This window comes from Suricata suricatta, chromosome 17 (genome assembly GCF_006229205.1).
Source record: "Suricata suricatta isolate VVHF042 chromosome 17, meerkat_22Aug2017_6uvM2_HiC, whole genome shotgun sequence".
In the NCBI taxonomy this organism is placed as follows: domain Eukaryota; kingdom Metazoa; phylum Chordata; class Mammalia; order Carnivora; family Herpestidae; genus Suricata; species Suricata suricatta.
Genome location: NC_043716.1, coordinates 12,795,291 through 12,808,724, shown reverse-complemented (window position 1 = coordinate 12,808,724; position 13,434 = coordinate 12,795,291). Strand labels below are relative to the sequence as shown.

At 48.9% G+C, this 13,434-nt stretch overlaps 1 protein-coding gene across 5 annotated transcripts in view; it reads left to right on the top strand.

Annotated features, from left to right (window-relative positions):
- The window catches only part of RAP1GAP2 (RAP1 GTPase activating protein 2), a 199,338-nt gene that overhangs the window by 161,200 nt on the left and 24,704 nt on the right, over positions 1 to 13,434 (top strand). For all 5 annotated transcript variants that reach the window (XR_003904433.1, XM_029927518.1, XM_029927517.1 and 2 more), the window contains 3 exons: positions 4,993 to 5,093; positions 7,581 to 7,710; positions 9,763 to 9,918. Coding sequence is in view for 4 of the 5 variants with exons in the window: in XM_029927518.1 (XP_029783378.1) it covers positions 4,993 to 5,093; positions 7,581 to 7,710; positions 9,763 to 9,918 (387 nt within the window). In the remaining variant the exon portion in view is untranslated. The remainder of the gene's footprint in view (positions 1 to 4,992; positions 5,094 to 7,580; positions 7,711 to 9,762; positions 9,919 to 13,434) is intronic.

Sequence of the window (13,434 nt, the reverse complement as noted above, 5' to 3'; positions counted from 1 at the left end):
AATTAAGTGTACAGTCTAGGAGCTGAATGGCCAACACAGATGAATCTTATAATTGAAGGGAGATTATTCAGGTAGCCGCTCTAATTATTTTTCGATATTGCATATTTATTTTGTACAGCTCTGCTAATACAACCCCCTAATTAAAATTCTTTGCTTGTGAAATTTACCATAGCAGATCTCATCAGGTGATTACAATCCAGTGTTCCAGCAAAATTGTAATTACTGAACATTAAGCGTCCACCTCTGAGAAGGAGTCCTCAGGTTGTTTATGTACCTGATGCTGCTGAGCCAAGGTGGAGGCACACAGGGAGATAAAGGGCTTTTTTTTTTAAAAAGACTTTTTAAAAACTTGTTTTGTGAACCTATATTTGCGGGGCTATTAATACAAACATTTGTGGCATGATCGCTATGTGCTGTCCTCAGGATATAAATAAGTCCCATCTCGTTCTCCTGTTTGTCCAGCACTGTGCTGAGTACAGCGGGGGATATGGTGATGACTAAGACCCCCTCCCTGAGTGCATGGTCAAACTCATGGCTAGGGTAAAAATAAAGACAATGCTAATACCACGCTAGGTGTAAATCCTACAGAGGGGTGCACACCCCAAGCACATAAGCTGCGTCAGTTTCCCAGTCGGAGATGTGCGTTGCCTGGAAGCCTCAGGATCTGGGGTGGGCAGCGCTGGGTCAGAGTGTGATGCCTTCGTGGAGTGCTCTACATCAGGGGTCTGCACACCGTTTTGTAAAGGGCTGGATAGTTAATGTTTCAGACTTCGTGAGCCATACTGTCTCTGTTGGGCCTCCCTAACCCTACCTTTGTAGTGCGAAAGCAACCATAGACAACACTAAATGAATTGTCCTGGCTGTGTTCCAATAAAACTTTATCTATAAGAACAATCTGCAGGCTGGACTTGGTCCATGGGCCATAGTTGGCTGATCCCTGCGAGAGAGCAGTGTTTCCCATACTTCAGACTTTCATAAATGACATTCAAGATCATATTACCTACTGTAAGCCTCTGTTATACTTTTTTTCACCCCTGTACTATGAACTACATAACATCTTCTTTAAAAAGTTTTTTTTTCACCTTCGATGCCTTGTTTAAAGGAAATTCTGTGCCACTACTCTAATCAGAAAATCTGTGTCCCTTGTATGAAATGAAGGTAGTTCTAAAAAGAAATACTATAAAGAACAGAGTTATTGAAATCTAGCTAGCAAATTCTGTTGCCTGTTGAGGGCACAGAACCTGAGGTCTGCTCTTTTTGTTATAAAGCAGGTGTTAAGCTGGTATGAAAGGATCCCCTATGAGAGACTTTCTCCCTGCAGTGGTTGTGCGTACTGGTTTCCCCGTGTCCTCTGCGGCAGTTCATTGCCATCTATGGACGTTTGCAAAGCCTTCAGCTGCTGGCTGATCCCGCCACGGTGGGCAGAGCCTGTCAGTCAGGCAGGGCCACGCGGTGTCTGAAGCCTGTCATAAGTGCAGAGTTTACTACTGTTTTTAGCTTTGCTTTCTATTCTTTGAAAATTATTAAACTTTTAATTTTGAGCTTTTTGTATATTGACATGCAGTTATAAGAAAGCATACAGAGGGAGGAAGGCAAATTATGAGAGACTCTTGAATACAGAAAACGAACTGAGGGCTGGAGGGGGAGGGAGGAGGGGACGGGGGTGATGGTCATGGAGGAGGGCACTTGTGGGGAAGAGAACTGGGTGTTATATGGAAACCAGTATGAGAATAAACTATATATAAAGTTAGAAAACTATATATATATAATAAATTATATATATAAAGTTAAAAAAATACAGAGAGCTCTTGTGTACCCTCTATCCAGTTTTCTCCAAAGATAATGTCTCATAAAACTGCAGTGCAGGGACGCCTGGGTGGCTCAGTTGGTTAAACGTCTGGCTTCGGCTCAGGTCATGATCTCACGGTTCGTGGGTTCGAGCCCTGCGTCAGGCTCTGTGCTGACGGCTAGCTCAGAGCCTGGAGCCTGCTTCAGGTTCTGTATCTCCCTCTCTCTCTGACCCTCCCCTGCTCGTGCTGTCTCTCTCTGTCTCTCAAAAATAAATAAAGAACATAAAAAAAACCCTGCACTGCAATAACACAGCCAGGATACTGATATTGATACGGTCCTCAGATCTTGTCCAGACTTCTGCAGTTTTTCGTGTGACCATCTTTGTGTGTGTGTGGGGGGGTGTATTTTGTTGTATATAATTTTTTTGATGTTTATTTTTGAGAGACAGAGAGAGAGGGTGAGTACGCGCTAGCAGGGGAGAGGCAGAGAGAGAGGGAGACACAGAATCCGGAGCAGACTCCAGGCTCTGAGCTGTCAGCACAGAGCCTGGCATGGGACTCGAACTCACAGAACATAAGATCATGCCCTAAGCCTAAGTCGGATGCTTAACCAACTGAGCCACCCAGGCGCCCCTGTTGTATGTAACTTTATCTTGTGTGTAAGCTTCACAATCAAGATACAGGAGAGACCCACCAACACCAGGATTTCTTGTGTGACCCCTTCATACCCATGCCAAAGCCCCCTTTTTGCCTCCACGATCCCTTCCCACCCCTAGTCCCCAACCCCTGGCAACCACTGATCTATTCTCCAATTTCTAAAACGATGTCATTTCAAAAATGGTATAGAAGTGGAATCATACAATATATAACCTTTGGGGACTGGTTCTTTTTCCCTCAGTGAGATTCATCCAAATTTTTAAGTGTATCAATGTGTTTATTTCTTTTCATGGCTAAATAGTATTCCATGGTCTAAATATACCACAGTCTGTTTAACTGTTCACCCTCTGAGGGATAGTTGGGCGGTTTCCAGTTTGAGACGATTATGGATAAAGCTGCTATGAACATTCGTATGCAGGTTTTGGTGTGAACATAAGTTTTTCATTTCTCTGGGGTAAATGCTTAGGAGCATATGCTGGGTTATATGGTAATTACACGTTCGGTTTTGTAAGAAGCTGCCAAACTGTTTTCTAGAGTGGTCGTTCTAGTCTGCATTCCTACCAGCAGTGGATGAGTAATCCATTTCCTCTACGTCCTTACCAACATTTGGTGTTGTTACTATTTTTTAATTTTAGCCATTCTGATAGATGTGTAGTGATATCTCATAATGGTTTTAATTTGCATTTCCCTAATGGCGGCTAATGGTGTTGAACATCTTTTCATGTGCTTATTTGCCATCTGTGTATATCTCTTTGGGCGAAATGACTGTTCACATCTTTTCACCGTTTTTTTATAAGTTTAAAAAAAAATTTTTTTTAATGTTTATTTTTGAGAGAGAGAGACAGAGTACAAGCAAGGGAAGGGCAGAGAGAGAGGAAGACACAGAATCCGGAGCAGGTTCCAGGCTCTGAGCTGTTAGCACAGAGCCTGACGTGGGGCTCGAACCCACGAACTGCAAGATCATGACCTGAGCTGAAGCTGGAGGCTTAACTGACTGAGCCACCCAGGCGCCCTTATAAAGGTTTTATTGTTGAGTAATCTCCACATCCAATGTGGGACTCAAACTCACAACCCCGAGGTCAAGAATCTCATGCTCCACCAACTGAGCCAGCCAGGCACCCTCTTTTGACCATTACCTCATTGGATTATTATTAATATATATATTTTTTACTGGTCAAAACCTTTTTATAACAGCTTTAGTGAGGTATAACTCACAAGAGTATTCACAGTGGTTGGAGAATTAGATCTCCATAAAGTGGTTTGGAGGATATTCACAGGGTCGTGAAACCCTCACCACCAAACTCCAGGAAATTTTCAGGGCGCCTGGGTGGCTGGGTCGGTTGAGCGGCCAGCTTCAGCTCAGGTCATGATCTCACAGTTCGTGGGTTCGAGCCCCGCATCGGACTCTGTGCTGACAGCTGGCTCGGAGCCTGGAGCCTGCTTCACATTCTGTGTCTCCCTCTCTCTCTGACCCTCCCCTGCTCGTGCTGTCTCTCTCTGTCTCTCAAAAGTAAATAAAAGACATAAAAAAAAATTTAACTCCAGGAAATTTTCATTAATCCCCAAAGATACTCCATCCCCATTAGCTGTCACTCTTTCCCCATTCTCTCCAGCTCCTGTCCCCACAACCCTCCTTTCTGCCTCTAGGGATTTGTCTGTTGTGGGCACTGCATGTAAATGGAATCATGGTATGTGGCCTTTTATGTCTAGTTTCTTTTGCTTAACATGTTTTCAGGGTTCATCCATGTTGTAGCATGAGTCAGCGCTGCGCTCCTTTGACAGAATTATGTTATTGTATGGACATACCACATTTTGTGTCTCCATTTGTCTGTTGATGGACACTTTGGTGGTTTCCTCTTTGGGACTATTATGAATAATGCTGCTATTAACATTCATGTACAAGGTTTTGTGTGGACTTATGTTTTCATTTTTCTTGGGTATATTCTTAGGAGTAGAATTGCTGGGCCATATGGTGACTCTATGCTTAGCCTTTTGAAGAACTGCCAGACTGTTTTCTGAAGAGGCAGCACCATTTTACATTCCCACCAGCAGTGAATGAGGCTTCTGATTTTTCTATATTCTCGCCAACAGTTCTTGTCTTTCTTGTCAATTAGAGCCATCCGGTGGGTGTGACATGGTATCCCACTGCGATTTTGATTACTGCTGAGTTTTGAGAGCTCTTTGTATATTCTAGATACTAGTCCTTTGTTAGAAGTCCAACTATTAATTTTTTATTTATAGATTGGCTTTTGGTATCAACTCTAAGAATTCTTTGCTTCAGCTTTGCCTTTTGTACTGACCAGCAACGTTTGTGCAAATAGAAAGTCCTCAACAACCAGCCCCCAAAATCCAGCTCTGTCGAGTGAGCCTCTGTTTGTCCTTCCTCCAGTCAAACTGACCCCTGGTTTGCAAGTGTTGGGGGATGGGGAGGAAAGAAAAGGCCAGGTAGCTGGACAACTGCCTTCTATCCCTTGGCATGAAGAAGCATAAAAGGCATCAAGAAGGCCTTTCTAAACCCTTACAGCTGATTCTGTTTCTCTTTCAGACCCTGGAGGAGGAGCTATTTGGGAACAACGAGGAGAGCCCAGCTTTCAAGGAGTTCTTGGACCTGTTGGGGGACACGATCACACTGCAGGACTTCAAAGGGTGGGTTTCAGCCACGTGATGTCTCCAGCCCCACTGATGACACCCTAGCAGAAGGGAGAGGGGTGCCGCTGAGGGTATGTGAGAGGTAAAAGCACACACAAGAAACATGGGATTCGTTTTCAGCGAGTGATCATCTGTATTCCTAAGGAAACGGGTGACGTGGGGGATAATCCAGAATAGCAGATTATGTGAGCGGCCCTGACCTTGGCCTTCCCATAAGTGATGAAACAGCTCCGCCTCACGTTTGTCCCCCTAATTACATTTGGCTCTGACCAAGAGGGAAGTGAATCCACCTTCCCTGTTGCTCACCTGCCAGCTCTTCAGGAGGCCGATGAGCCTCAGGAAAGAGGGCCCAGTGTAACTTGGGGAGAAGCAGCCCATTTCAGATAATATATGAAAAGGTTGGATAATTAAGAGTTGGTAGAAATACAGTCATCTTCCTGGCAAGACTCTATGCAACCACCTCTGGTTCACTAAGTGGACAGAAAGAATCTTGGGGCTATTGCTTGGAAAACGCTGGCCCTTGATTTTCCTTGACAAAAGTAACAGTTGAGCAGGGCCTTCAGACCCAGCCAGCCTGTTCTCTGCTTCGTGATTGGCACGCGGCCGAGCCCCAGGTCAGTGGCCACATTGACAGGACCTCCTAACATGTGCGAAAGCGCCCAGCTCTGGGCCTGGTGTGTGGTAGGTGTTCAGTAATCACGTTTTTCCTCTGCCCTCTCCTCTCCTCCTCTTCTATCACTCCCCCCCCCCAAATCTTTCTCCCCCTCCAAGGTCATCACTGCCATCTGCAGTCGGTCACACGAGTTACAATCTCACTGCACGCACTTATTGGCTCTGTGACCTTGAATAAGTGAATAACCTCCAGAAGCCTCAGTTTCCTCATCTGTAAAAGGGAGATACAGATAGGACTGACCCTGCCAAGTTGGTAAGGGATTAAAGTAGATACAGTAGATAAATTACAGTAGATTAAAAAGTATAGCACTGTTAAACATTTTTTTTTAAATGTTTATTTTTGAGAGAGACACACACACACAGAGCATGAGTTGGGGAGGAGCTGAGAGAGAGGGAGGCACAGAATCTGAAGCAGGCTCCAGGCTCCAAGCTGTCAGCACAGAGCCTGATGTGGGGCTTGAACCCACAAACCGTGAGATCATGACCTGAGCCGAAGCTGGCGCTTAACCAACTGAGCCACGCAAGCATCCCATGTGAAGCACTTTTTATACCACCTTCCATTGACTCAGAGATGCCTTCATTGTAAGATGCATCCTGCTTTTCAGAGATGTTAAAATATGAAAAAATGTGTGCTTTAGAATAGATGAAACGGGTGCCTGGGTGGCTTAGCTGGTTAGGCTTTCGGCTTCAGCTCAGGTCATGAACTCATCATTTGTGACTTCGAGCCCCGCGTTTCAGATTCTGTGTTCCCCTCTGTCTCTGTCCCTCCCCTGCTCATGCTCTGTCTCTCTCTGTCTCAAAAATAAATAAGCATTAAAAAATATTTTGGAATAGATGAAATGAAGTATATTAAAATCAGGAAGGACCCTAGAGATCGTGTACTTCTATCTGTTTACTGTAAAGAGAAAGGAAACGGAGGCCTAGACAGATGAAGTGGTGTACCCAAGATCATGTGCTGACTTGGTGGCAGAAGCAGGTTTAGAACCTGGAGGGCCTGGTGAGCTTTCTGCCATGCCAGGCGGAGCACATTTTCTGGTTTGTGTGACAGCGCTTTTGGGGACTGATGTCCAGGGTCTGTGTTATTTCATTTTCTTAAAGGAACCTCCATCTTCCTCCCTTTGCTGAAGAATGATCCATGGCCAGGAGCCCCATGTCTGTAAAGGAAGAAGGGACAGTTCATGGAAGCTGTTATATAAATGGAATCATACAATATATGATGATATAAGATGTTATATAAATGGAATCATACAGTATATGATGATATAAGTTCCTTAGTACTTTCCTTTCCTGCCTCTGAGGAGATAACCAGAGAGGGGCTCCTGGGACACCTCTAGGTTGGGTGCTGCTGTGGCTGGGTCCACACATCAGGGGTTCGCTGGGTAGGAGTCCACCATCTGTCATCTCTTCAGGCTTACTCTGGATGCTTCCGACAGGATGGCTGGTTGCCCTGCTCTGGGCTGAGGACTTGGACATGGCCTTGCAGAGAGGAGAGGCTTATGCCCAGCCTTGAGGGCCACTGGCACCTGGATGGCATTTGTCTTGGATCGTGGATGGGCGACCTCTCTTCCCATGTGACCATAGGGGTGTTCTGCCTTTGTTTTAAACAATAGACTGACTTATGGTTAGAACTTTAGGACTCGTCTGCCCAGAAGCACGGAGCTCCCTGCGATGCCCACAGTGTTATCTCTGTGCCCTCACTCTCCTGTGTCTTCTCATGCATTCTCCTACCCCGTATCCTCAAGGGACATTGTACCAGGAGGCCCACTTCTCCTCACCCTCTCTCTCCCTGCTCTTGCCCTGTTTTACCAACAGTTTCCGAGGCGGCCTGGATGTGACCCACGGACAGACCGGGGTGGAATCAGTATACACGATATTCCGGGACAGGGAGATCATGTTTCACGTCTCCACAAAGCTGCCGTTTACTGAGGGAGACGCCCAGCAGGTAACCTGGTTCCAGAGGGCTTCGGGAGCACAGGGCGCGTGAGGTGACAGCCGGCTTCTGGTCTCAGACCCTTGAGGGACTGCGGCCACCTCCCCGGTTTCCTAATCCAGAGGCCTGTCTGTTCAGTCTGTTCCATGGTGTTAATGCCCCCAGGCTTTGGGGGAGGCCGGCAGGGCTCCTGATGGTTCCGCTTTGAGCGGTGGGGCACCTGCAGCCCAGCGTGGTGAAAAGCCGTGTCCCAGCTGATGAGGCGCGGAGCTGGGAGCCGAGCCCAAGGGCCCTGCTCGCGTAGAGTGCTGGTGAACAGTACCCGACCGCGTTTCCAGATAGCCGCTTGACGCTAGCCCTGCTGCTTAGGGGTATATGATTCCGGGCACGGAAAACGGGCACGATACCACCTAAGTCAGAGGCTGGTTGCGGGCGTCACGGAAGGTTCTGAATGTAGCACGCACCACACTGCCTGGCTTGCGGCAGGCTTCCTTCCTGACAGCTGTCCACTCTGCAGGCCGCTGGGCTGTCTGTCCTCCTCCTCCTGCCCCAGTCATGGATGGCAAGGTGCTCATTGCCTGAGACACTCCCCGCCTTCCAGCCTTTCTAGTCTCATGGCCTCATCGTGGCCCTTACCTGAACCGGGGTGAGATCTCTGGCGTCCAGTGTCTTCCCGCCTTCTCTCATTTGTGCCTTCTCTTGGGCCCTGAGACCAGCCGCCAAGGCCTGGCCATTGCACCGTCTGCCCCCTCCCACTCTTTGTGCCTTTTCAGTCTCCAGGAAAATCAGAAAGGAAGGTAGGCTCTTCACCAGATGCTGACCCATTCCTTTCTGAGCAGGGAGCACAGATGTAACACTGTAAACATAGTGCCTGGCTTCTTAGGATAAAAGGAAATTGGCAAACGAGACTGTGATTTGGCTTTAAAATAACCACTGAATGTTCCAGAAACAAATGGGAGCAGGATTCCTTTTGAATCCAAAGTAGGTTTTCTCTCCACGGTTTCACCTTAGTCTGTTCGCTCATGGGCTCCTGACGCCCTGCCCCAGGCTGGGCCTCTCTTTCAGTCTCCCCTGTATTCGGTGGGAAGTACATGGAGCCTTCTGCGAGGACTGAATAAATATTAATTTTCTCTTCTCAAGAAATGGGAGGCGGTGGGTGGAATATGTGAGACAATTTGCATAAAAATGCCCAACTTGGAGCGAGTTTATAGTAAATGGGAAATTCAATGTGGAACATAGGACCTGCATTCAGTAGGTGCTTAATAAAGGAACAAATGTGTAGGCGAGCACCTAGACAGGACTTAGTATACAGAGGGCTCTAACATTTGAAATCATGCATGTGAACAGCCCAGTGAGGCTCCTGACATACAGTAGGTGCTCCGTGACCGAGGTCACCCGTGAAAGCACCTGGCACAGTTTGGGACTCTGAATCAGGGTTGGATTTCTCTCCCATGACCTCTGCCGAGCCAGCTTGCCCTCCTTCTCTGAGCGTGGCCCTCCTTCCCTTTGGTATAGAATGATCTGCCAGCTCCTCCCTGCTCATCCACATTTCTATCAAGCACTGTCTTTCCCCGGCTCCTCTTTCTGGAAACTTTCTCACATTAGCATCAGGCCTCTGATTTTATTCTCCCTCCTCTCTACCTCCAGAGTGTGGGTCGGACACTTTGCGTGCGGCAGCTGATTTAGCACATGCTGGCCGCCGTCTTTGTTATGTTCTCAGGTAGCTTCACCTATGTTTGTGTCTCTTCTGGATCAATTACAGGCTTTACCAGGGCAAAAGTCACCCCTCACCTTTTAACGATCCTCCGCCAGCCCCGAGTCAGGGCTCTGCATGCTATGGAGCTCAGTAAGATGATTGCTAGCCTCTACCCAACATCTTAGGGGTCCTCCTCAGTTTTTACTTTTGGTACCTTCTAAAGATTAGTGGGGAGAAGCCCCTGGAGAGGTAGGTCTCAGAGTTTCAGGGTTTGTGTATAAACATAGAATAATGAGGAATTTCCTGTATAGATCTGTTTTCAGGATATTCCTTGCTGGCTTATAACAATGCACCACTTTTCTGTTCAGCTCCAGAGAAAGAGACACATTGGGAATGACATTGTGGCCATCATCTTCCAGGAAGAAAACACACCGTTTGTCCCAGATATGATTGCCTCCAACTTCTTACATGCCTACATTGTTGTGCAGGTTGAGAACCCAGGCACAGAGACCCCATCCTACAAGGTGAGGAGAACGTTGGAGGAAGTGGTGGGCGCAGGCACTTCACCACACCTTGCGGATTTAGTTAAATCAAGGACCACAAGTTGTCAGTGGCTCCACAGGCCACTCTCCCAAATGGTACTCCTAGCGTTGGTATGATCAGTTTTTTAGTAATCCCAGGTTTGTGGGATTTGGGAGCTGGACTCTTGGTGGAAGGCCCCTTCTGAGGACCCTCCATCTGGCTGCCTCCAGGTTCAACAGCATTCAGCTGAAGGGTTGAGAAGCCCCCAGTGCCTCTGTTTGGAATCTGGTGATACCATTGGCTGGCCTAAGGCAGAGCCAGAGGCGAGGAACAGAGAAGAGGGGCGTGGGAAGGACTAACAGGAAAGGGAGGTGAAGAAGTATGATAACAGAGGAGAAGAAAGGAAAGCAGAAATGTTTATGGTGACAGCGGTGGAGAGCAGGGGGCCTGGTAGACCCTGGCCATGGTGTGGGCCCTTCTGGTTTACCTGTTCTGGAAGGAATGATTGGTCTTAATTTGAAGATTTCCCGGGGGGGGGGGGGAAATGCACCTGAGTCTAAACCTCCAGATCAATAAGCGGTCTTCCAGGTTGGCTCAGTGTCCCCGAGGCAGGGAGGCCCTGGCAGCCCTCACCCTGCCCGTGTCCGATGGCCGTGCCACCAGCCCTCCTCTCCCCACCTCCCCTTCTCTGTTAGAAACAATTCTAAGCTCTTGAGCAACAGTTTCTGTCTCACTGGTGTTGGGGGCTGTGGGCTCCGAGGGAGACAGACTGAGGCAGGGCCTTTAAGGTGGATGTTCATCTTTGAACCTTTGGTGGACATATGCAAAACGCTTATGCACAAAATGCTGCGTTCATGTGCTTCTTTGCATTTTTGGGGGAAAGAGACCAAAGGTCAACTTCTCAGAGGGTTCCCTGTTCCCTACAAGTGTTAGGAACCTCGGGTCTAAGGGAGAGGGAGATGAGCCTCTCATTGCTCATGGGAACTTGGAATGATCTGAAAGTGGAACACCTGTGCGATAGCTTAGGCCAGTGCTGCTTCCTAGGGCTCCCAAAGCCCGAGTGCTTCACGGCCATCTTCACGAAACATCAACTTGGCTTGAAGATTCTGGAAAAGAAAACGATGAGTGTAATGGTACATCAGTAGAAACCCACATATTGAAGTGCAAAATGCACATCACCTTTAAAAGTAGATATAAGACTAAAAACAAAACCCCACACTCTCATGAGGAAAGCTGATTCTCTTCTGTCCCCATGTTCATGCTTCTCTATCACGGAGCAGTTTGAGATGAAAGTTGGAGAAGCCACATTTTGGGCATTTCCTTAGAGGATCACCTCCTTAGACCCAAATGGGCGTTCCCTTCAAACAGCTCTTTGATTTGTTGATGGAAACAAGTTTATTCATTCAGTGCCCCCTGTGTGCCAGGCACTGTGCTCAGGGTGGGACACGTGGAAGTGACTTACAGAGAAGGGACAGAAGGCCAATGAGTGCAGTTCAGCCACTGGGCCACTCACACAGCCAGCTAACTGTTCGCAGCCCGTGGAGACGGAGAGCCACTGGGGAGGGTCCTCGAGGCACAGCCATGTGCTAGAGGGGCTCCCACACCCCGCCAGGCAGTCATGGGCGGACGTGTGGCTTGTCTGCTGGGCCTCTGCTGGCAGAAGAGGCCTCTCGTGGAGCTTTAGTATTTGTTTTTAGCTCCTGATAGGAAATGGAACTCAGCTAACTGGCTTCTCCACTTTCTCAAGAGCTTAGTGGGGTGGGAAAATGCAGAGATCCAAAAACACCCCACCCCACCGCCAGCTTTGATGCTTGAAGTCTTTACCAAGTCTTCCCAGAAGCAGCCCACGGTCCAGGGAGAAGCACTGTCTTCAGAGAGGGTGGCAATAAGCAGAGAAACGGCCCACAGTGCGAGCGGGGCTGTGGCACTGTGTGCTCCCCCTGCTGGGCCAACATCCAGGTGGAAGGCAGACCTGTGAATGGGGTGGGGGGGGAGGGGAGGGGCACCGGCCTTCCAACACGCTTCCCAGAGCTCTGTCCATTCATGTCCCCAGTGGCACCCCAGGTGACGAGAAGGCCGGGGAGGACCTGGTCAGATTCCTCAGAGGGTCCAGGGTGAAATGGGACCTTCACTGACTCTGCAGACTTAGGAGTGATGGCAAAGGAGGGTGAGATGTCTCCAGGGGCTGAACAGTGTCCCAGGAGGCCTCCACCGGGGACGATAAACAGGAAAGAAAAGGAAACAGAGGGAAAGACAGGAAAGGCCCCCAGACCCAGAGGTTAGGAGCTGGGGGTTCTGGTTCTAGCCCTGCCTCTGACTGCTGTATGACTCGAGCCTGTTCCTTCCCTCTCTGGACCTCAGCTTCCATCTGGGTGAAATGAGGAAGTTGGGGTAGATAACCTCCGAGTTCCTTCCAGCCCTGACATGGTGTGGGAGGGGAAGCAGGGTCAGGGGTTGGGGGAGTTGAGGAAGAGGGGTGTGCGTGTGTGTGTGTGTGTGTGTGTGTGTGTGTGTGTGTGTTAGAGAGAGAGAGAGAGAGATAGAGAGAGAGAGAGAAAAGGACACGGTTTAGGGGAACTCTCTAGTATTTCAAGGGTCCTTTATTAGGTGCAGGTCAGCAGGGGAAGTAAAAAAAAACAAAGCCCCAGGTAACAGGTTGCCCCTGACTGGGTGCTTGCTCTGCACCAGGCACTGTGCTCAGCCCTTAGAGGCACCGCCTCCTGGACTTTCACGAGCTCCTGGTCAGGCAGGGTCACTTGTTAGCCCTATTTGACGGGAAGGAAATTGAGGCCGAGAGCCTAAGCCACCTGAGGTCAGAGGCCACAGAGCCCGGAAGTGGTGGAGCTGGAGTGTGCCCAGGAAGTGTGGTCTTCATCAGTGAGCTGTCAGAGCAAGTGGGCATTTGGCTCCAAAGCTCAGGTGTAAATAAAAAAGTTACATCAGATGATTTTTTAGACATGAATTTTGTCTCTGTCCTGCCCAGTGGGAAGAAGGTAAGTCCAGCGGAGCCATCCCTAGAGCTCCCTCTTCTTCCTGTCTCAGGTCACCCTGCCCCTGATTCCTGAAAGCCTGCAGAGATCTCAGGAATCCTGTGGGAAGCACAGCACTGGGGAGGGGTCCTGCCTGCGTACCCCCTCCCCTTCACGGCTGATCTGGTGCCTGAGCAGCGCTCCACCATTCTTCAAGACTTCCAGGCCACACTTGGCCGTGCCTGGCAAGTTTGGAGGCCTTGGAGGCTCCCTGCCTCCCTGGTGTATCCTTGAACTCACAAGGAGGCCCCAAGCCTCCTCCTGCTTTCCAGCTTTGAAAATTCTCTTCCCCATGGTCATCTGCGCCTCTCTCTCAGCCCTGCCCTGCCCCCTGCTGGAAGGCCCGCACTGAATTTAGAAACCGAGAAGGTGGGGCTGCGTTCTGGCAGCTTCTGCTTTCAGCCCAGCAACCCACCTGTCCTTGAGAGGAGGGAACAGCAAAGACCCCGGCGCTTTGTTGGAAAGGGGTCAGGAGAGGCAACACAGTGG